Source organism: Leptosomus discolor, chromosome 3, assembly GCF_034619465.1.
Source record: "Leptosomus discolor isolate bLepDis1 chromosome 3, bLepDis1.hap2, whole genome shotgun sequence".
NCBI classification, from domain to species: domain Eukaryota; kingdom Metazoa; phylum Chordata; class Aves; order Leptosomiformes; family Leptosomidae; genus Leptosomus; species Leptosomus discolor.
Genome location: NC_141393.1, coordinates 24,096,010 through 24,118,139, shown reverse-complemented (window position 1 = coordinate 24,118,139; position 22,130 = coordinate 24,096,010). Strand labels below are relative to the sequence as shown.

Sequence of the window (22,130 nt, the reverse complement as noted above, 5' to 3'; positions counted from 1 at the left end):
TCAGTTTTCACTGGGATTAATGAAAGTAGAAAGTATTTAGCAGTTTGTACAATTAGAGATGAGTTTGTGTAGTTATATGTGGAAAAAAAAAATCACTATATAGAATTAGCTAGATGTTAAATAACAGCCTGGGGAAAAAAAAAAAAAAAAAAAAAAAGTCTATATGGTTTAACATAGAGGAGAGACTTTAGCCAGAGCATTTCAAAGCTCATCTGTAGAGTACAACAGCCTGTTTTATAAGGCGCATATCATTTACATTTTTTACTGTATTTCATTACAATGCTCTACTTTATCCTGCATGGTTTGAATACATGAGAAATGCCTGTTGGTTTTCTGACATCAGGCAGCTTCTGACTTGTACTTACTTTTTTGAGCCCAGTTAGTGCATCTGTATTCTGCACATTAATATTCTTGACGAGAGTAGAGATGAACCCTCCTTTTGCTTAGAAAATATGCTCTGTCTTTAAAGTCATTGCAACTTACATTTTTATTTCTGTACTTCATGGTGTTCTGGATCTTCTTGGTCTTATCTGACAGAACACCCAGTCAATTACTGTGTTTGACCAGAAATTACTGTTAGTACTTCAGTAGCATTGTTTATCTCTGACTTCAAAAGTGTTTTGCAGGTATTAAAAAGAAGCTTTTCAGACCTTTAGTAAGAGGGATGAATACAGTTGTCTCCACTTTATAAATATTGTATTCAGAGAGGTTAGAAGGTGACTTAGGTGACTACGCCCTTAGGTGACTCACTAACAAGCTTTAGTTGAGAGAAACATGGAGAAGATTTGCGAGATGCATGGGGGAAAGGATTTGTAGGGCACACAACAGTTGCAGAGGAACTGCAAGTAGGAAGAGGAGAAATTATTGCTGAGCTTAAAAGAAGAATTTCACTAATAAAGGGGAGGAAATGTTTATGAATAAAATTTTTTTTTTTCAGTATGAAAATCCGTATTTGTTAAAGCAAGAGGAACAGTTTCACCCGTAGCTGTAACTGAATGCTGTAGATGAGCAAACAAACAGTCTTTCCTCATCCTCAGTGATACATGTGTTTACTTTTAGAGTCCAGTCCATTGGCTTTAATGGTTTTGTATCCTGCTGGTCCCTGCAAAGCCCACACAGCACTGGGGTTGGGGGCTGGGTTCCAATCTGTTTCTCACTTCTCCACTGGAGTCATTTACCTATGTTCAACTTACAAGTTCAGTCAGTCATATTCCTGTAAAACCACTGGTAGTAATAGTGTAGCTACAAGATCACTGAGGGCATGCATTGACCTACAGTCTTTCTGTATGAGTGGTGATGATAGGAGACCTGAACTTGACTTTCAGATCCCAAACTTGGTTTGGCAAAGAGTTGGTATGAAGAATATCTTTAGAGTTGGAAGTAGATCAGATATTTTTCAAGTTGGAAGAGCATCCACTGAGACACAGTAAGCAGGGAACCCCATGGCAGAGTTTTCAAAGTGGAATGTATTTTTCTAAGAGTAAGTCAAAGCTGAGGAAAGAGCAGAAATGAAGTGCTTTTCCAAGTAACTCCATGCACTGCCTCCTTACCTGTGAAGACAGAGCACATACAGCTGTCCCAGAGCTTAGTGCTTCTATGCTAAATTCTTCTCTTTGTAGTTATATGTTTCAATTGCCACTTGGTTCCCTTTCTCTATATTTTTCAGCTGAGGGTTACCACTACTAAATTACCATATAGGAAATAAGATAATAATAAGGAATTGTGATGGAGCTATAATGTGGCAATGGCAACTTATGTCAAAGTTATTTGAGTGTCTTATATGGATTCATTAGCCAATAAACAAGCAAAGACAAACTTCTGAAGACATGGGGCATTCACATATCCAAGAGTGAGGCACCTGAAATGATTAGAAGTTGAGAAGGAGAGTGTCCTTTACATGTACCTGTGTAACATGTAGTAGAAATCAAGCAGTTGATAATTTGGCTTCTAGCATGCTTCCAATTTGATGGATAACTCAATGCCATGTAAGGTTGTGAAAAGAAGCCATTTTGCATTAAACAGTTAAATTTACTGTGAAAGACTAGCGTACACTGTTTAGGCACGGGAATAACAGGTAAATCTGCCAGTTCTTCTCCAGCATAATGTTGATCCAAGTGCCTGTCCATGTTTAGTGTCCTTTTGCAAAAGGCAAGGAAGGACCCAGTCTTTTGAAGGTGAAACTTTTCTTCTAACTTCAAAACAGTACTGTTCATTAATACCCTAATAAGCCAGTAAATCTTAGGGCACTAAGATTAGAATTTGAACACCTTTTTAATTCATTCACAAAGTTCAAAGCTGCAAGTTTTGCCAATAGCAGAATTACCCAAATAAAGTGTTACTTTAGTGTAATATTTCCAGTTCCATCTTTGTTTTGATTGTGCTTAAGACCATCGATTAGAATAAGAATATGAATAGGAATAATGAATTTCAGAAAAAAATAATCTGCAAGAGAAAATTTTGTGGCTCATACAGATAAAGGAAATCAGAGTCTATGAGAAAGTAATAGACCTTTGTATTAAAATCTAACCATATAACGTCTTACTTCATAGCAGAGGAAAGCCTAATATGATAAGATTTTTTTAGCTTCTTTTAATTAACTTTCCGTCGTATTAGACTTGATCTGCAGTTAACTTTCATTTCACAGGTATTCATGAGTGTTATGCTCCTGTGAATTACTAAACCATGAAGCTCAGACATGATGGTTAATAGCTATGCAAAGTCATCTTTTGGTTTATTTTCTAACGATGACCCTAACATTTAGATATAAGGTAATATGGTAAGCAGTCATATGGAAAACATATTCAGGTGTATGACTATATATCTTTAAATATTGATTCTGCAGTAATCTGACCTGCCCTGGTCTATGAGTATTAACTGCTGTTTTTAAAAAAAAAACAGCAACACATTTTGAAAGTTAGTGGTCCAACTCCTCTAACAAAGAAAATTAAACATTTGTGATAGTGGGATATACATTATCTTATCATGGTGTGAAGGTAAGAGAGAAAGGATGCCAAGGCCACCTAGCTTACCAATCAGGTAAGCAGAATTAATCCTTAGCAGAAGTCAGTCGTGCTGAATTTTTATCCAAAAAGTCCTTAAAGTCTGGATGGACCTGAAGATTTCTGGTGTCCAGCTCTTCAGCTTTATTCATAGACATACTATCTTTACCTCTGCTTCTGAAATACACCTAAGTATTATCATTATCATTGATATTAAAGTAGGTTAACTTTTGGAATGAGATCTGTTTCTCTTCTAATCCAATCTGTTATGAAAACAGAGCAAATACCCTTCCTAGCCACTTTCTTGCTATAATGCAACCTCTGATAAACAGCTTAAAGCTTTGGCTTCTGAATCAGAGTAGAGTTTATTACAGTCATTGACTATGTTGAAAAAGAGGATTCAAACTTGCCTGCAGCAGCCTTTCACCACTGTAATCCTGAACTTTCAAAAGGAAATCTGCAAAAATGGCCCTCTCTCTCTATGATTCTGCACTTCCCGGCTAGTATTAAACTTGCCTATAAAAACAAACAAACAAGAAGTCCTGCCAAAAGTCCATTCCAAAATGCCTGAATCGCAGCACTATCCCCTCTTGTTTTTTCCAAATGACAGACAGAACTAGCTCACATGTTGAAAGCTCCTATACAAAGGTCTCCCCTGCAGCGCTTCAGAGCTAGATAGTTCGTACTTTAGTTGGCTCTATTGTGTTTCTGATGCAGTTACAAGTCCTGCCTAGTAGGAGAATTGATTTCAAAGCACAGACTAATAGTCATTGCCATTCTGTCTCCAAACACTTCTGCTTGAGGTCTCAAGGGGATTCTGGTTCGTTTAAACATTAGTACAGTGAAAAGGAAAGAGCATCTCAAGTCCTCTAAACTGATGTGAGAGAACAAGACCTAGCATACTGCTCAAAAGGTTGGTGTTCCCTTTTTTCCACTTCAGAAGAAGAGTTGTGGCTGTATTTAGTTAGGTTTGCTCAATATCAGGATTTCTACCTAGGATTTTCTACCACTTCCCAATGGTAATTTGGTAGAAACTATCAGCAATCTACTTGGTAGTGATCTTCTCATCAGTTATTAGTAATCTCCTCATCAGCCTCTTAACATTTTTTCCTCTACAGGTACCGAGGAATTAAACAAAGCCCTAGTGTACCCAACATCAGCACATTTTGCTGATGGTGAGCTTGGCCTAACCTTTTCAGCATGGCTGTGAGGCAGCCCTTATATTAATTCTGAGGATCATTTTGACTTGTTCTTGGCTGAGGAGGTGGCTGAGGGGCTTGTCCTCAATTCTGCAGTCCCAAAGGCTTCTTGTAGCATGAGGAATGTTACAGATCAAAAATTTCTATTATTTCCTGTCTAAGTCATTTTAATGGCAGCAGCTGTCACTGAGGTGTTTTTCTTTGCATTCTTCAAGGTTTTGTCCAGGTTAGCATTTTGCACTGTCAAGATTTAACTCCCACTATAGGAACTTCCTTTTTTTTTTTGGCTTGTTTTCTTTCAGTTTTGATAAGGGAATAACATTATTGCAAGTTAATCCACAGCAGAAAGAACATACTTTGACATCCAAAACCCAAAGAAGAGCAACATTATGAGCAGGGCTGTACCACTGGATAAACCATCCTTTGTAAGATGTGCTTATGAGTTCCTGATTTATCACAGTTTTTCTACATCACTTCAATTCTTGACTTACACCCCAGTCACTCTAGGAGTGGATGTAAAACTACTCAAACTCAGTGGAATAGAACATGTAGATACTTATTGTGCCCTTTTCAGTAGCGTTGATTAATAAAAGAAATAAGTTTAGGTGAGAAGGCACAGGTAAATGAATCTTGTTCAAAGCCTACTGGAGTAAGCTTCTTTCCAGCCATCACACTGTAAATTCCCTTCACACATTTTACCAGAGACTGATGTTCACAACTCTGAACAGACATGGTTTCTTGTTTCTTCTTGGTTATTGCAGTATTTGGCTTGATGTAATTTCCAAGGAAATCATGTGTTGCTTTTAGTTGGAATTCATCACCATGTCTGTATAGCCCAACTTATCCTCATTCATTAGCACCTGTGTTTTCTTCTCCAGCTTGCCAAACAAATTTCTGTAGTCCAGTGTGTACTGTTAAAGGTCCTTGTTAAAGGTCTGTAGTATTACTGTTTCCTGTGTACCCTCAAGAATAAGCTGCAGCTGCTTCGCTGAAGAAATTACGAAGTGAAATGCTTTAGATCTTCAATGTCTTCCAGAGAGATAAGTAATGCCTGGGATGATCCTGGATTATTCAACCATGCAAGAAGTGGACAACATTTCTCTTTGTATGTTTTTGCTTTGCTTTGCTTTATTTACACCTCCACAATAAAAGCACAGGATCTATCTCTGGATATAAGCTGCAAATGCAGATTCTTCCCAGCACTGATTTATGTCTGTAAGAGGAGCAGGAAATACTAAAACATGAGGTGTTATTGAGGGCAGAACTAGGATCGCTACTTTGCCATCAGAAGAGAAGTTGCAAGAGAAACCTTTTGACAGTGAATCTACTGTGCTTTGGATCCTCTTCTTACAAAGCAAGAGAGGAAGTTGCATCCACTGAGTCACATGCAGCTGGACTAGCCACAGACTTTGAGAATGTAATGTGCTTATGCTAGCTGAGAGATGAGTTAAATTACTTTGTAGGATCTTTCACAGAAATGGCAAGTGTAGCCTAGCATCCAAGTGATTAAAAATATTGCACTGAAAATGGGTCCTGCCTACTTCTGAGATTCACTGGAATTGACTTCTTAAAGAATCAAATATGAAAATATATTTATGAGTAATCACATATGAATGGAGGAGATCATAGGGATAACTGTTATGCATCAGTTAACTTGGGTGTACAACTCACACAGAGGATAATGTGGAGTCAACCATAACGTTAGGTACAAAACAGCATTCATGAAGAATCCAGATCTTCATGTGGTTACAATTTAGCTGCACCTAAGAGAGTATTTGTTTGCCATTCCTGCTTACACTGAAATTATTGGATGGAGTTCTGCTACTGATTTGTCAGTATAAGGATCTGGTTTGTGGCTGCAAAATCCCTCAGGATTCAGAAAGACTTCTCATGTGACTGACTTTTAGGATTAAATAAGTTTAGCTTTACATAAAAAAGCTGTAGCTGGGCTGGCTACAAATGTCAATCTTTCAGTCTCCCAGGAGGAAGACAGTTGAATAGAGATACATCGGAAGAAACGCTTTCAGGCCAGTGATACTGGATGGGCTGCTTAGCACTGGAAGCATCAAAATAGTCCTTGCTTTGAAGGAATGTGAAAAGAGAATAAGTTTATGGCAACCACCTGAAAAATTATTTGCTTCGGACAGCTGTGGTGCTTTAGCCCCATGATTTCCTCAGCTCTGATAGCTGTAAATGTGCTTTCTTATTTGCTAATTTTCTAGATCATTGCTGTAAAGAAACCCCATTAATTAACTCTAACACACAAAAACAAACAGGATGGCATGTGGGACTTTATCAGTGGTGCTTATGTAGACATCCATACTATAGATTAGCTTTTTTATTCCTGAGCTTCAGATGTGCCTGTAGGCTTAGAATGAGAGAGCTTTTTGCCAGTACAAACAGCTGGTGCAAGGGAAGCGATACAACTAATTTATCTTCTTAGGCTATTCTTGTCTTTCTCTGTTTTAAGGTGGACCAGCTAAACAAACACTCTTCTTTTATGATTTAAATTAGTGTGGATAACCAACAGGAACAGATTTTTATTCTGCATTGTGGATAGGGATAAGAGGTTGCCTTGTCTATAAGCTATTTTTTATTTGTGGCCTGCTAAGCATTCATTTGGCTGGATGTCTGAAAAATACTACTCTGAGAAACGTTAAAAGCATACAAGACTGAACAGGTTGTTTCAGGAACTACTGCAAGCAGGAAGGACCACCTAGAAATACCAAATTTCCCAGATTCCTAACAGAATCCCCTACCTGCCTTCTCTTTCTTGGGACTTTGTCCTGTAGAACAATCTCCCCCCTCTTCTGCTCGTTTTCTCCCATTTTCCCCCTATGCCAGATAATGACTGGGTTGTGGACAATCAGAAAAGCCATGCTGCATCTATAGCTCTTGGGAGGGTTTCTTGCTGGAACTAGCATTTCTAATATTTATATTAGGAGGGGGTAAATTCACAAACTTTTCACAAGCTGTACAGTGTACTTAACCAGTTTTAGGGGGAAGGGAGAGAATTAGTCTGTGTTTGTGTATGTATTTATTTTACAGCGACATCACTGGAAATTGGGAAAATTCTTCTCTTCTTTGGTGTACAGACATATGCCCAAAGTGGAGATTTTTGCAGAGCTTTTTTTCCCCTTTAGCTATTTAACGTATATTTCTGCTACTAAAATATTCTAGCCAGAGGAGAAAATGCTGCCAACACATCTTGAAGCTAAAAGCAGATGCATAGCTAACAGTACGTTTTTCTGTAGTTTGTAGGTAAACTTTTTACAGAAAAATGAACACTTTTTAGTTCACTGGAAATTCTCCATTTGTTTCTTTTCGCTGATATTTTAGTGGTGTCAGCTGCTTAGAAGTGTGTGTCTGTAGTATCTTTGCCCAATGCATATGGCTTTAAATAACCCTAAAAGGGTGTTGGCTGATAAAGTAAACTTACAAAAATAAGAGCAGTTTGGGAGCCCAGGTTATGCCGTGGTGAAATGCATGCTCCCTGTTAGCACTGAAAGTCTTGGGTCCCATTCTAATTAGGTCAAAGTACAAAAAATATTTTAAAAAAAATTTCCTGGTCTCATCCTTGTTTTGCAATTATGGCACATAAAAATATAGGAAGAAAAATACCCCAAATGAGGAGGGATGCATGATTAGGCCAGCAGGGTATCCTGGACATTTGAAGTGCATCAACAGTATAGCTGGACAACTAGGTCAGAAGAAGCAGTTGGTACAGCTGGTTAATAATGAGGTCTGTTGATACAGTTGTGTTGCAGTCCACAGAATTCAAGTTATGTGGGGTTCAGGGTGTTACAGAGGAGATAAATTGTCAGCTTGATGGAGCCCAAGGACTAGAGTGATAGAAGACATGGAAGTTCCATAGATTAGCATGAACGTGGGGACAGTAACGCAGTCCTAGATCCTAATTTACCATCTATCACCTTGCTCTTTAACACACACAGAAATATGCATTACCTTCACCAGCAGCATTTTAAAATGCAACTTCAAAACAAAAAATGAGAAAATACATCTTTATAATTAAAGCTGCTGAACAAAGGGCTTTTTGTAAAAACACCTCCTTTTTAAAATGTGGATTTTTGTGTTTGAAAAAGCTGGCTATCTTGTCTCAGTCCTTCAAACAAGAAGCTTGTGAGCCTTGATAGTACAGATGCATCTATTCCTAGTCCTTTGGTCTACTGTAAGTGTTTGAAAATAAAAAAAGGCTGCAGTAGTTTTACTTTCTAATATTCCATTTCTGAGGAATAATTTGCTAAATGTTAAGTGATAAAATAATTGTCAGTGTAGCTTCATGTGGAAACATTTAGGATCCAATTTTCAATGTAGGACATCTAGTTTTGACTATTAACAGCTAGGTTTTTTAAAAGACCGGAGAAGATTTTCCTAGCCTCAGCAGAAATTGCTGGACCCAGATTTTTCAAAGAATTCTGCTTCTGTTCAAGCACCTCTGTATTGACCAAGTAAAGAAAAAAATGTTGAGCACCCTTCAAATCTTCTTGTAAGTCTAACATCAAGATTTCCTTTAAAAAATCTTGTCATCTCTTTAAGTGTCTCTGGCTCCAGTTGCGGTTCTTTAGCTCTTTTGATCTTTCAGGCTGTAAAAGGCTTTTCCAGACCCTCATGCAATGCATTAGGCATTTATCATCAAATAGGGCGTAAGTATTTGCTAGAGTGGTCTGACATAGACTGCACAGTTGGCAACCAGTCCCATGCCTTACAGTCTGTTTTGCATCAAAGAGAAGGCACTCAGTTCTAATGTGCTGAAGGGGGGATATTTCACTACTCTGAAAATCCAGCTGCAAGTCATGACAAATACTGATTAAAATTCAAAGCTTAAATGCCTCTTTGTGAAACTCCCGAAGTACAATTAAACCAGAGGCTCAGAATCCTGGTAGGGAATGGTGTCCAGGGACACTAGCCTTGAAACCTCGCCAAATAAAAATCTCCACTGAGGTCTGCAAAGTCCTCGCTTCTGTCATTTTTTTTCTATTCCTAGCCAATTATTTTCTGATCCACAAATGAATCCCCAAAATTGCCTGTGTAGACCAACATTTTGCTTCCTGTAACCTGCATGTTTTGTCCCTGAGATCACCCTGACCAGGTTTCCTCTTCTTTGATTGAACCTCTTCCCTTCCTAATATTTTTTCCAGAGGGATGTAGGAGAAAGGTCCAGTGCAGTCTTCCAGCAAAGGCATGGTACATTCCAGCTAGAGATGCACTGTGCTAGTAGTCAGCACAACCTCATCACTTCTGAAGTAGGAGTTAAAAGTCTTCTCATATAACTGCTCTCAGAACTGGACACTTTTCAGTAATGCATCTAAAAATAGTCTGGGCTATTTAATTTTTGTGGTGGTTTTATGCTTGCTCAGCATTCCCCAGAACTAATACTGATCTCATAGTGGTGGCTTTAGAGGTGCTGTTGTTCCTCGTGTTAATAAGTACCAAAACATCCTACCTGTTTGTTACCCTATTTATACCAGTACACCTGGCCACATCTACAGGGCAGATAGCCCCATTCTTCCCAGATTAAAGCTCAAGATAACCACCCACTTCCACTGACTGGTGGTAGCATGACCTTTATGATGTAATGGGCATGCTGGCATTCCTGCTGGAAAGCTAAGGTATATGCAGTGCTTACAGCCTGCTTTTCCCATCTCCTGGAGAGATTCGTCATGGACAGGGTCCAAAGCTTTATATATAACGTTTACCTCTCCTAAAACATCAGACAGAACAGGTTGTTTTGCTAGGGTCTTGAGTTCCTTCCTAGAAGGACTCTGATGTCAGGATAATGGTTTTTATACAAAAAAAAAAAAAAAAAGATGTTGTATGTGTCACCTAGGGAATTCAGAGGAAGCCGAGGACCCCTCTAGGGCATACCGTAGTTAGGATCCAGTTTTAGTAAAGATTCAGATAGGACTGATTAGTAATATCCTCTTGAGCTTTAAATCCTTTTGCAGCGTAGGAGAAACTAGTCTCAGTCTTAATGCTAGCAGTGGCAGTTTTGCCTATGCAAAATCATGTGGCCTTAGCACCAAATACTGCTAACTGGTGGGCCCCCAGCAGTAATCATGAACAGCACATCTGAGTAACTGTTCGCCACTTCAAATAAGTATTTACTACAGCCATAGCCTTTTCCAGCATAGCAGAGTCTGCTTGTGAGAACTAATTCTTCACCCTTTGCTCAAGCTGATCGGCACTTACAGGATTAAGCCCAGTCTGACTAAGCAGAAAAATAAATGCCACTTATTTTGGGAATGCACTGGAGAGTTAGGGCCGGAAGAAGGGCTGAAGTCTGGAGTTTGAGTGTTTGATCCGAATACAAGGTCATAGTCAGGGTGAAAAGTGCATCCTAGCATAGCTTACGATTTCTTCTCACCCTTTCACCCTTCTGACATCCCCACCTCTCCACACACCCCCCCACCCCCCACCCCCCCACCCCCGAAATGCAGAGAACCCACTGGAATGTGCTTTGCCCTTTCTGGAGAGGCATGGATGGTACCACCCCCCTGCCCCACCCCCACCCACCCACCCCCCAAGTCCTTGCTTGCTGTTCTGTTTTTCTACTTTCCCTAAATGCAACTTACTTTAAGCATGCATTATTATTAACATCCTACAGTAAAATTAAGCTATTATATAACCCATTTGTCAATCTCAGCCAATTTCTTCTATCTATTTCTATGTCTATTTATGACGTACATCCAGACTGCACGTCCTTTTTTTTTTCCTCTCCATGTTTATTTTAAAAAAAAGTGATAAAAAAAATAAGATCTATTAAAAAAAAAAGCAACACTGAGGGTGGTGGGGTTTTTGGCCAACAATTGAAATAAATTTAAATGGGAGGGAAGAGAATCCAATTCTTAATGAAAAAAATATCCAATGATGAAAGTGTCCCTAGACTGCTTTGTCTGTTCCTTTCAATGTATGCATCTGGTTTGTTCATCTTTGAAAGTGTGCGGAATAATTTTTTCTTTAAAAATAAAATTTTAGAACTCCACAATTGTTCTAATCTCCCTTGTTCTGGGGAACAAAGTGCTCTTTCCCACTTTTTGCTTTTTTTTTTAGTATATCTCTACATAGTTATATTTTGATGTATTTCTTTTCAATGGTTGAATTTCTATCTTAGATTTGGGTTGTTCCAATCTAATAATGAAAAAAAACAAACAAAACAAAAGAGTTATGAATTGTTTTCTGCAATTTTTCCCTCTATTACCCTCTTTAAATAAGGAACTACTTCACTGGCAGAATCCTACAGCTTTATTTTTTAGATTCTCCAGATAATCTGAATGTAAAAGCAATCTAATTTGAGAGTGGGGGTGTGCCAACATGGTCACTACATTCGAAACACTGATTTGATGTGCTCAAGAAATGATTGTCACAAATTATCGAGAATACTGATGTCAATTTGATGGAATTCAGAAAAGATGATTCTTAGAAGAAGGAGGCTGTGGGTAGCTACAGATGAAGTTGTTCTAATTCCAATGCATAAAACTAGTTTCCTTGTTTTTTTGTTTTACTCTCTGGTTGTTGTTGTTGTTATTATTATTATTATTATTATTATTATTATTATTATTATTATTATTATTAGTTTATGTATTTTTACTGCTATTTTTAGTAGGGAAAAGTTTTAACTGTTTTTATAATTTGAGAACCTTTAATGAAAATGTAAATATTAATACTATAATTATTAATTTTTTTGTAACTTGCATGTTGAAGAAGTTGCAGCTTAGGGTTTGTGAGATTGTCAATGTTAGAGTTCTGTTCTTTCTTTTTGTTGATGGGCATGAATATGCTCATTTGTTTTTGTATATTGCCCATCCCTTCCTTACAGCCAGAAGCTCTAATGCTGCTAGATCACTCCGTACCGCCCTTACATGGACATGGCAACTGACTTACACATTCACTCCCATCATCTTCATCTCCTGTCTAGTACACTCATAGATTTTTACACTCCTACTCCATCCACCCCAGGCATTTTTTCTTCCCATACGTTCCCCTCCACCACCCCTTTCTTTAGCATTGTTAAAATTTTATGTGCAGTCATCCATTCCTTAAAACACACACACACAAAAATTATAGAAAAAAAGAAAATGTTTAAAAAAATATATATCAAATTGACCAAAAAGGCAAAAAAGCAACAAACTTTGCTTTTCAAAAAACATTATATATGTAGATATGCAAACAAGCAAAAATAAATTCTGTAAAATGTACAGGATTTTTCAACTGTAATATGCTAACAACTTTACATAAGATAAAAAATACAACCAAAAAACAGCAGAAAAAAAACAAGTTCAAATTTGTTAAGGTGCAAGATTTTTTTCTTTTCATGTTATGTGGTGTGGATGTATGTGTTGTTGCCTCCCTGTATCGCCCTTTGTTGTAAAACAATTATATTAAAAAAGAAATAATAAACATTTTGCTAAAAAAGTTTTTAAGAAACAACAACGAAAAAAGCAAGTTACAAGAATGTGGCAATGCTACTTGTCCAAGAGCATTCTTACACAACTTTCTTTTGTAAATTTTTCCTTTCATGCCAAAAAACATGCGGGCAATTTGTTGATGTAAGTTGACTGTTATGAAATCAATGTGGTATGCTTTCTAAATATTTTTATGTATTTTTGATGACTTTTTTTTTTAAAGGAGTTAATGGTTTTAATTTTCATCATTTTTTTCAGTTCTTGTAGGTTTTAATCTTTCTTTTGCTGATAAAGTGAATGACTTGTTATGTTTTTCCTCTTTCTGACCTTGTTGCTGTGGCATTTTTATTTTCTAGTATATGGTTTTGTTTTAGGAAAAATGTATAAGTTCATTTATTTATTTTTGAATCAGTTTGTGTTTGCCTTTATGTTATGTGCTCTTTGTATAGTGTCGATTACCAGATTGTATTGTGCGTAGAAGGGAGTGAAGGAACCTGTGCTAATTTGCTCCTGTTCTTTCTCAGTCCCTCTCTAGAGCTTCCTCTCCCCTTTCCCTTTCCCAAAATGAACCACCAGTAATGCTACTTTCTTCCACACTACTTAAATTGTACGTAGCCTGGTGGTGTAGCCTTCATGTCAAGTAAGAAATTATGAGACTACTTCGGCATTTTGGTAGCTTTCAGGGTTTTCTGCAACTCTACATCATTCCCACTTTATTCCCATTTATTTCTATCAATTTTCTTCATTGCTGATTATCTGCCTGATATCCAGTCTAAAATGATACTCTCAAGTGTACTCTTATGAGGTAAATGCATCCATCATATTATGACTAGTATCAGGCTTGCTAATATCATCCAGAAATGGTACATTTGGCAGGCACTTTCCTACTGAAATGCACGTCCTGAACCTCTACAATTTCCTTGCTTTGAAAGAGACTTGGATTAATTTCTTTAAAAAACAGTAAGTAAGAAAAAGCTGTACTTCCTTATAAGCACGTATGTTTTCACTGTGTCTTCGTAGTAATGCTGTGCTCGGTAGGTATCTTGGGTTCAACTGTTGAGTCCCTTGAAGAACTGATGCTGAAAACAGAACAAATAATTATACTGAGTAGGACGCTGTCACCAACTCATCATAAACATTTAAAATAATGATGGGAGATGGAAGAGGGCATGTTTCAATTGGCTCAGAGCAGCTCAGTGTCTGGGCACTGAAATACTTGGCTTTGCTCTACAGTCCTGCCTGCAGACGCAATGTCAGGTCCTCTCTGGAAGGTGTTAATACCTGAAACTGCACAAAGATGACCAAGAATTTACAGCAATGAAACACAGGATTCGTGAAATCTCAAACTCTGCACCTTCCTGTTGCTCATGAGCTGTGTATTAGGAAGCACTGCAATAACTAATGCCTTTTAATATAGTTTCAACCAGCTCCACCAGAAGTACAGTTTTATCTAATCACTTGGAGGACTATATATTCTCTGAAAGGAAAAGGAGATATTTGAGATGAAAAGTTGTGGTACTCCATTGTGGAAACGTTTTTCTACTACTGACTGTCAATTGCAACTGAATCAGACTACAAAGAGTAGAAAGTATTAAGAATGTTCATATTCTAGATTTCGTGTTAGCATCATCTTTCCTGTGAATCAGAGACTATGTTCTGAATAATTTCCCCTTTTTATCCTCAGAGGACTCAAAGGAGAATTAACTAAAACACCACTAGACTGAAAATTATTAACTCAATCATTTAATGGGGAATTATTGTGTTAATACAGAGGGGAAAAATGTAAGGAGTTCTTTTCTGTGGCAAGTATTTAATGCTGAAATCTGAGTCAAACTTCAGAGGAACAGCATAAGAATAAAATGAAAATGACAAACTTTGGATGTTTGCAGAATTTGAGAATGCAGAATTTAAAGTGCCTGCAGAAATGGATGAGTTGTGCAGCCTTTATGGGTGGCATTTAAAAGCTCTTCAACGACAGCTGGAAAAGAGAGAGGTGATAAGGGTGTGTCCTTTATCATGATCAGGAGAAGTTCAGTCTTTCAGGCTTCATTTTTGAGTGCCTTTTGTCCTGTGTCAGTTTGATGCCTGAGATTCCAGTGAAGTAGTTGTGGCTTTAAAGATGAAAGCCAGCAGCTGCTACAGTTTTTCAGTTTGGGTTTTTTTTTTTTTTTGGTGCCCTCTGCATTCATGACTCACCCACAACATCCTCACAGTTCATAAGGCTTCTCTTAAATTTTTAACACTCTGTCTTTTCCAGTGGCAGAGAACTCTTACTGGATATCAGCCCCAGAGGTATGAATTATATATCTATAAATACACTTATAAAGCAAAAAGCAGGGCAGCTCCAAGGCTAAAGTAGACCTTTTATATCCCAAATGACCTTGGTAGTTTAAAGAAAAGCACAACTCCATGAAAATACTGTATGTGCTAGATTTAAAGGCTAACTTTTAAGGACTATGTGCACACTGTGTTTGCTTTGTGGAATGAGAAGGCCAAGCAGAGCACTGGGCTGCTCAGTATAAGGTTTCCCACCTCACAGAACTCAGTTCTCTCAGTGCTGCTTCCAGTTTGCTGTTTTGTAGGTTTTTTGCAACTGTATGGTTGATAGGCAAACTAATTTTGCAACTATATCACTGCAGAGGAAACCATTTTATCTGTTTCCCATTTGCTTAATTCTTTGTCATTGTGTTGTCAACAGAAGCTTTTTAAAAAAAAAAAACAACCATATTTCTGTTTGGGAAACATCCATTCCCTGCTTAGGAGAGAAAGCACACAGTAAGTGAAAAATTAATCTGGAAAACCTTGGTGAAATCTTTGGATTGCTAAAGTAATCCTGAACTTGCAGCATACCAGTGAACACTGTTAAATGGTGCTTAACAGACAGCAGGAAAAAGGGGGAAAGAAACCTTTAACTACCAGGAAACAGCCCATATCCTCCACATACAGAATCTAAGTCTCATATGAATATTTCTTTTGAAGCAATGGCCCGAACTGGGTGTCAGCCATGCCATTTTGTTTTTAAGCACAGAAGAATTTGAAAATTAAAACTAAAGTTTTAATCAAGGCTGCAAAGTGTCCATTTTGCCATTGAAAAAATGAAAGACACTGTGAGAGAATAAAAACTTCAGAAAATGCAAACATAAAAACTGTCTCAAATGGATTTCCCTTCCAAATTATCATGTAAGGTTTTTCAGGGGCTCCTCATTAGCTTTTTCTAGAGATCCAAATGTTTAAAGCACTTGCCTTCCACAGCAAACCTTTCAGGATCTAAATCCAACATATAAAATATTCGTGGCAAACAAGTGGCCCTTTGTCTTTTAAATCTTTCAGTGCTTGCATTTAAACCAACTTGGGGCCCTGGGCAAGAGGCGCCACTTCTTCATCAAAGGACCACTGGCTCTAGGCAGCTTCCTCCTGCCTCAGCTGTCATTTTGTGAAAGGTGGTTCCCCCTACACCACACTTATCATCTGCCTGTCATCAGACTCCACCTTGTGTCTCTTAGGAGTAGAAATGTAGGACCAGTAACAGAGTTGTTTGCAGGTATATTAAAGTTTGCACTTGCTCCCCTCCATAGGTATTGGTGATCATGTTTCTCACACTTTCCTGGGGGCTTTTCAGAATTTACTTTCCCTGTTATCCTTAAATAACACATTTCTTTTAGACTGAGTGGCGTCTTCATCACGCCATTTTAAAGGATGTTTTAACTCCTCTATAAATCACATACTCCAAGAAGTATTCATTGTGCTTGCATCCTGTTAGACCTACAACTTTTAGCTTGCTGTGAGTTTGCATAGATGTCTACCACACCAATGAAACAGAAGCCAGATTTGATACCTAGAGTGCTTTTGCTGAGTTACCTTCTCCCACATGGCTTTCTTTCAGTCTCACATTTTCTTCCATTACAGACAGAAAGAAAAATTAAAAATCCAAAGCATGGTTACTACCCTTAAACCATCTCCCTGACTTTGCCAAAAAGTATGTTGTCTTAAGTGAATGTAACAAATGAACTTCTTGATGGAGAAGTGGTTCCCAATGAAGGACCTTTAACAGTGTCTTTATTTCTCTAGTATACAGGTAAGCAGTATGGATCATTGGACAATTTGGAATAAAACTAGAGATGAGATTAAATAATTGTATGGGAAATTAAAGTTAATCTGATCTTCCTGGTATGAAAGTTGTTTCTCTTCTCACATACATTGTGAGATTAAAACTTTGTAAAACTCATTCTTGATTCTGTCCTATTGTCTTCCATCCAACAGACTTGCTGGAATCAAAAAGCTCCGATCTGCTCTCCATCACTTATGTGAAACCCCATTTACCATAGCAACTTTATCAACCTTTCTTAACATTTCAGGAAGACTATGATTGTTTTTGTAGTTGCAGTAGTCTTGATCATTGGCTCAAGTCCTCGACAGCAGCGAAAACTGTAGAACTATGACCTAGTTTTAAAGGCAAGAGTTACTGGGGCAAAAGAAAGGTCTTCATATTAGATGTAAGATATTTCTGATTCCTTCAAGCAAATTAATCATTAATAGGACCAAAAGAAAATCTCTTTGGAAGAAAACTGCCCAAAATACTGCCCCAGTGGGTGGCAGGTCAGCTGCATACTAATGCTGTGTGCCAGTATAATAGATTTTAACAGCAAAACACTTGATCTTAAAAAATCATTTAAAGGGACACTACCTATCCCTGGCTTTCTGGAACTTAAATTCCCCAGTCATGCAATGTGATGTAACACACACTTAAATGCTATTATTTTTATTCATTTTTTACAAGACTCACAGATGATCTTTCCCTCTGAGGCATACTCCAAGTTCATCCTGAGACCACTTGTTTGCATAGATTATAGATGCCCTACTCTAGCTGTGGATAGGAATTCTGGACATATATAAATCATATTACATGCTCTAGTTTCTGCTTTGCTAGAAAATAGCTCAGATGCATGAGCACAAAATGCCGTGTAGCCATTTGGCAGACTACACTTTCAGCTTTTTACCTGATTTTTTTTTGAAGATATGTAGTTTGAAGAAATAGGCATTAGTTTGCACTTATGATACTTATTTCTTTGTCCTCCATCCAGTAACAAGTGGTATGAATGTGCTGAGGAAGCTCATCAAACCAAACAACATATTCAAATTGGCCCTTTGTATCTTAGCTTAAAACTAACTTTGCATGAAAGTATGCAAAGTACCACATTTCTTATTTTGGCCTAATTTCTACCCTGGTACCCCTGAGATAAATCTGACTGTTTCAATTGATTAAACTGTGTCACCACTTAGTTTCTCATTAAGGATAAGAATAAGCCATATTGCTAGTTCAGCTATCCAGATTTAATCAAACTGTTAAGTATATTTTTTCAGTATATTGCTATCTTCAATATGTAATTTGTTCAAATATATTGCTTTCCAAATATATTTAGAAGGGATTATGATTTTAGACTGTATTCTTTATAGAACGCCTGTGGAATTCCTGGCAGTATTCAGTGGGAAACAAATGTATGTAATATATAGTGTAGGTAGAAGAGTGCAGAATTTTAACCCTGATGTTCATTAGCAGTTATTAATACGTAAGGAAAAGCCAAAATTATTTATTTAGAAGTTACAATTCCCTTTGCATATGTTTCCATAAGAAATGGTGAGTATAAATCAAAATTTCCCATCCATCAGAAATACTTCTTACTGAGTTGCACTCCTTCCAACAAATCTAGATGTCTACTCATGGTGTCTGATGAACTCTATATTTATTTATATTTAAAGCAGCTAACTTAAATGGCTAGCCAAAGAAAAATTGCCCAAGGGAGAATTTATACACAAACCTTGAAAAACAATATGGCTCACCCTAAAAAAGTGTTGGCAACTTGTATGTCAGCAGAAGACTGTGTGATCTGAACCAAATGAATTAGGTAAATTAATTAAGCCTCCACATCAGAATTAAACAGTGGAGTGTTAATTACCCATAGGCTCAAAAGGAGAAGCACAGTCATATTACAATATATAGACAAAGCAGGACTACTACACTAAAAGTAGCAATATTGCTGCTCAGAAATAAAATCTTAGAAATGATGCAATGATTTCCTTGTTTCTGTTGCAGCTTATACTGTGGTAAGGTACAAATGTTATAGCTATAGCTTCATTGTTCTACTTTGAGAGTAGACCATGAGTCTGCCTCATTTTTAGTCCTCTGTAGGCAAGTAACCATCATGTTAGGAAAAAGTAGCACAGCTACTTTTGATCACAGCTGTCTGCATATCAAGAAGTAACAGTAAGTGTGAAGACAACTTCTGCAGTACGCTCCTGGGCTCAAGCGCTAATTTGGGTCATCAGAGTCCTCATTCAGTTATATCATCGATATCACAATAAGGTTTATCTTAATTTTTAATCAAATCATAGTACAAGAATATCAAGAAGAACCGAAGATGAAGGTAGTATGGCATTAGTAGCCTTAAAATATGCAAGGAAAGAGACAACCCTAGTGTTGAACAGAATGGTAAAGAAAGATTAAAAAGAGATGAACAAGCATGGAGTAGAGCTCTGTACCTTCATCGACCCCAGTAAGTACTTGGTTCTTATTCCATCCCTCACTTTCATGAACTTTCCCACAGCTTAAAAAACAGGCAACAATCAAGAAGAAATGGATGAATGGGAAAGGCCTTAGGGAAAAGGCCTTATAAACTGCTACAGAAGGTGAGCAGACTTGAATGGCAGAGAAGAAATACCAATGTTATTTTAAATGAAAAGAATCAAAGGAAGAAGAACTGGCAAGATGAGTGGTGAAATCCATCTAGGAGAAAATTGCTCTATGGAAGTCTAAAATAATTAATTTAAACAGTCTTGTAACCAAATGCTTAAGGAAGCTTACTACCAAAAATAGATGTCCACAGAGTCACTTGAGAGTATCTTCAAAAATCAAAAATTTGGGTCCCAAAAAATTCACCATGTTTCACTGTATATATGTAGCATAGGCTAAAAGAGGGAGGAAACGGAATATGCTGCTTGCCAACATTGAAGCAGGATGGGAGGGAAGAATGAAAGGCAACCCCAGGAAAGTATGTTGGTAGTGTAGTTAGGGCGATAAACCTGATCCCTGACACTTTTTTGTAATGCCCAAATCCTCTCTCACCCTTGAGTTGAGTGAATTGAAAATGGTGCATTGTCATTAAAATGTACTAATCTTCTTTTTTTTCTCTTTTCCATCCCAGGAGGTGAATTAGTTATCCCTCTACTTGTAGAAGACCCTTTAGATATCCCTCCTATTGCTACTCGTGCACCTTTCATTACACTTCCCCCTACCTTTCGCCCCCTCCTCACCATTATTGAGACCACCAAAGATTCCCTGTCCATGACCTCTGAGGCGGGGTTACCTTGCTTGTCGGACCAAGGCAGCGATGGTTGTGATGATGATGGCTTGGTGATATCTGGGTATGGCTCAGGGGAAACCTTTGACTCTAACCTACCCCCTACTGATGATGAAGATTTTTACACCACCTTCTCCTTGGTAACAGATAAGAGTCTTTCCACTTCAATCTTCGAAGGTGGCTACAAAGCACACGCACCCAAGTGGGAATCCAAGGACTTTAGACCTAACAAAGTCTCCGAAACTGGTAGGACTACTACCACGTCTTTGTCCCCTGAGCTGATCCGCTCCACAGCTTCGTCCTCGACTGGGATGGTGCCCAAATTGCCAGCCGGCAAAATGAATAACCGTGAGCTCAAACCCCAGCCTGACATAGTCTTGCTTCCGTTGCCCACTGCCTATGAGCTAGACAGCACAAAGCTGAAGAGCCCGCTAATCACTTCCCCCATGTTCCGTAATGTGCCCACAGCAAACCCCACAGAGCCAGGAATCAGACGGGTTCCGGGGGCCTCAGAGGTGGTCCGCGAGTCGAGCAGCACAACGGGGATGGTCGTCGGCATTGTGGCTGCTGCCGCCCTCTGCATCCTCATCCTCCTGTATGCCATGTACAAGTACAGGAACAGGGACGAGGGGTCCTATCAGGTGGACGAGACGCGGAACTACATCAGCAACTCAGCCCAGAGCAACGGCACGCTCGTGAAGGAGAAGCAGCAGAGCTCAAAGAGTGGTCACAAGAAACAGAAAAACAAGGACAAAGAATATTATGTGTAAAAAAGAATACCTATTTATATATAAATACATAAATACTTAATGAAATTTAACTGAAATATCAGAACCATTGCAGCGAACGAGATTGGGAGATATCATTTGTGGGAAAATGTGTTGGGAAAAAAAATTTCAGCAGTGACTGTTAATGTCTCAGTCATCGCTTGGAGTCAGCAAACTGCCCTAATGTATTATAAAGCACACTTAGCGTTCTGGAGATGGCGTGCACAGCTCTGCCCTGTTAGTGAACTTGGACATCTCCAAATCTCCTCCTCCGCTGAACTTTCTGCAAAGGTAGAAGACTTCATGGCTTACTTGTTTCATATCTCCAAGTGAGTCTTTAACAATGTTCGTGATCCCTGACTGTATCGATAATTTTTCAGTTTACTTATTTAAAAAAAAAAAAAAAAAGGAAGGAAAAAGAAAAAAATGCAAACAACAAAAAAATGTTGAACAAACTGATCTGGCCGTGTCCAGCATACATATAATTTTTCGAGATTGGAGGAGGGGAATAAATGATTTTGGAGATTGTTGGGGGTTTGGTTTCCTTTAGTTTTGTTTCTTGGGTTGTTTTTTGTTTGGTTTTTTTTTTGGTTACTTTTGGGTGTGGGAGGGAAGGGTGGAGAGGAACAGTGTGGGGGGGTGAACCAGGACATAAGTTGAGAAGAAATCTCGGAAAAAAAAAAAATCCATAATAAAGAGAGACTATTGCCATATATGAACTCAAAAGCTACCCATGGTGTTTACTCTGCATAACTGGTTGTGTCGTCTCTAGAATCCGTTGTCTTGCAGTAAGTTGTTTGCTAACAACGCAGTGTAAGTGTCTGATGGGTGGTGCTGAAGAAAATTATCATGGAAAGCTGGTTCCCTTGGATCTGGCTCCAGTATTTGCAATTGAACTGAAGAATAGATGGGATTGGATCTGTTCTGATCAGTCATTTGCTTTATTTGAGAATATCACTTAGTATGCATTAGCACAGCCAAACTATGGTTAAATGGATATGAAGATTCAGAAAGAATGCTTAAAAAACAGTTAACCGTTCTGAGCTGAATATACCATGCAAAAATAAAGGAGCCTTCCTTTGGGTTCTGGTTCTGTGACTGATTGCAATGCATGCAAAAAATAATAATAAATCAGTTTAATAATGAGATCAGAAAGACACCACTGGAGTTCAACTTGTGACAAGACCTGTAAATGTCAGAAAAGCTAAACACTTGCAAAAGAATGCAAAATACGTAGGGGTTTTTGACATAAAACTGGTTTTCATATGTAATATTTTAATTTTGTAGCTTGACATTTCAGATCATCTCTGTCTTTCCATTTGCCCTGTTCTCCCTTTTCCTTCTCTTTTATATAAAAGAAAATAAATAAAGCTGCTGTGACACACAA

General features: G+C 38.0%; 1 protein-coding gene across 12 annotated transcripts in view; it reads left to right on the top strand.

Annotated features, from left to right (window-relative positions):
* NRXN3 (neurexin 3) overlaps positions 1 to 20,746 on the top strand; it is a 969,254-nt gene extending 948,508 nt beyond the window's left edge. For 6 of the 12 annotated variants that reach the window (XM_086462627.1, XM_086462628.1, XM_086462632.1 and 3 more), the window contains one exon: positions 20,445 to 20,746. In XM_086462627.1, the coding sequence (XP_086318753.1) occupies positions 20,445 to 20,746 (302 nt within the window). Of the gene's footprint in view, positions 1 to 19,820 lie in introns of all 12 variants that reach the window. The other 6 variants (XM_086462624.1, XM_086462623.1, XM_086462622.1 and 3 more) reach the window with 2 other exon arrangements.
* Positions 20,747 to 22,130: the final 1,384 nt, after the last annotated feature.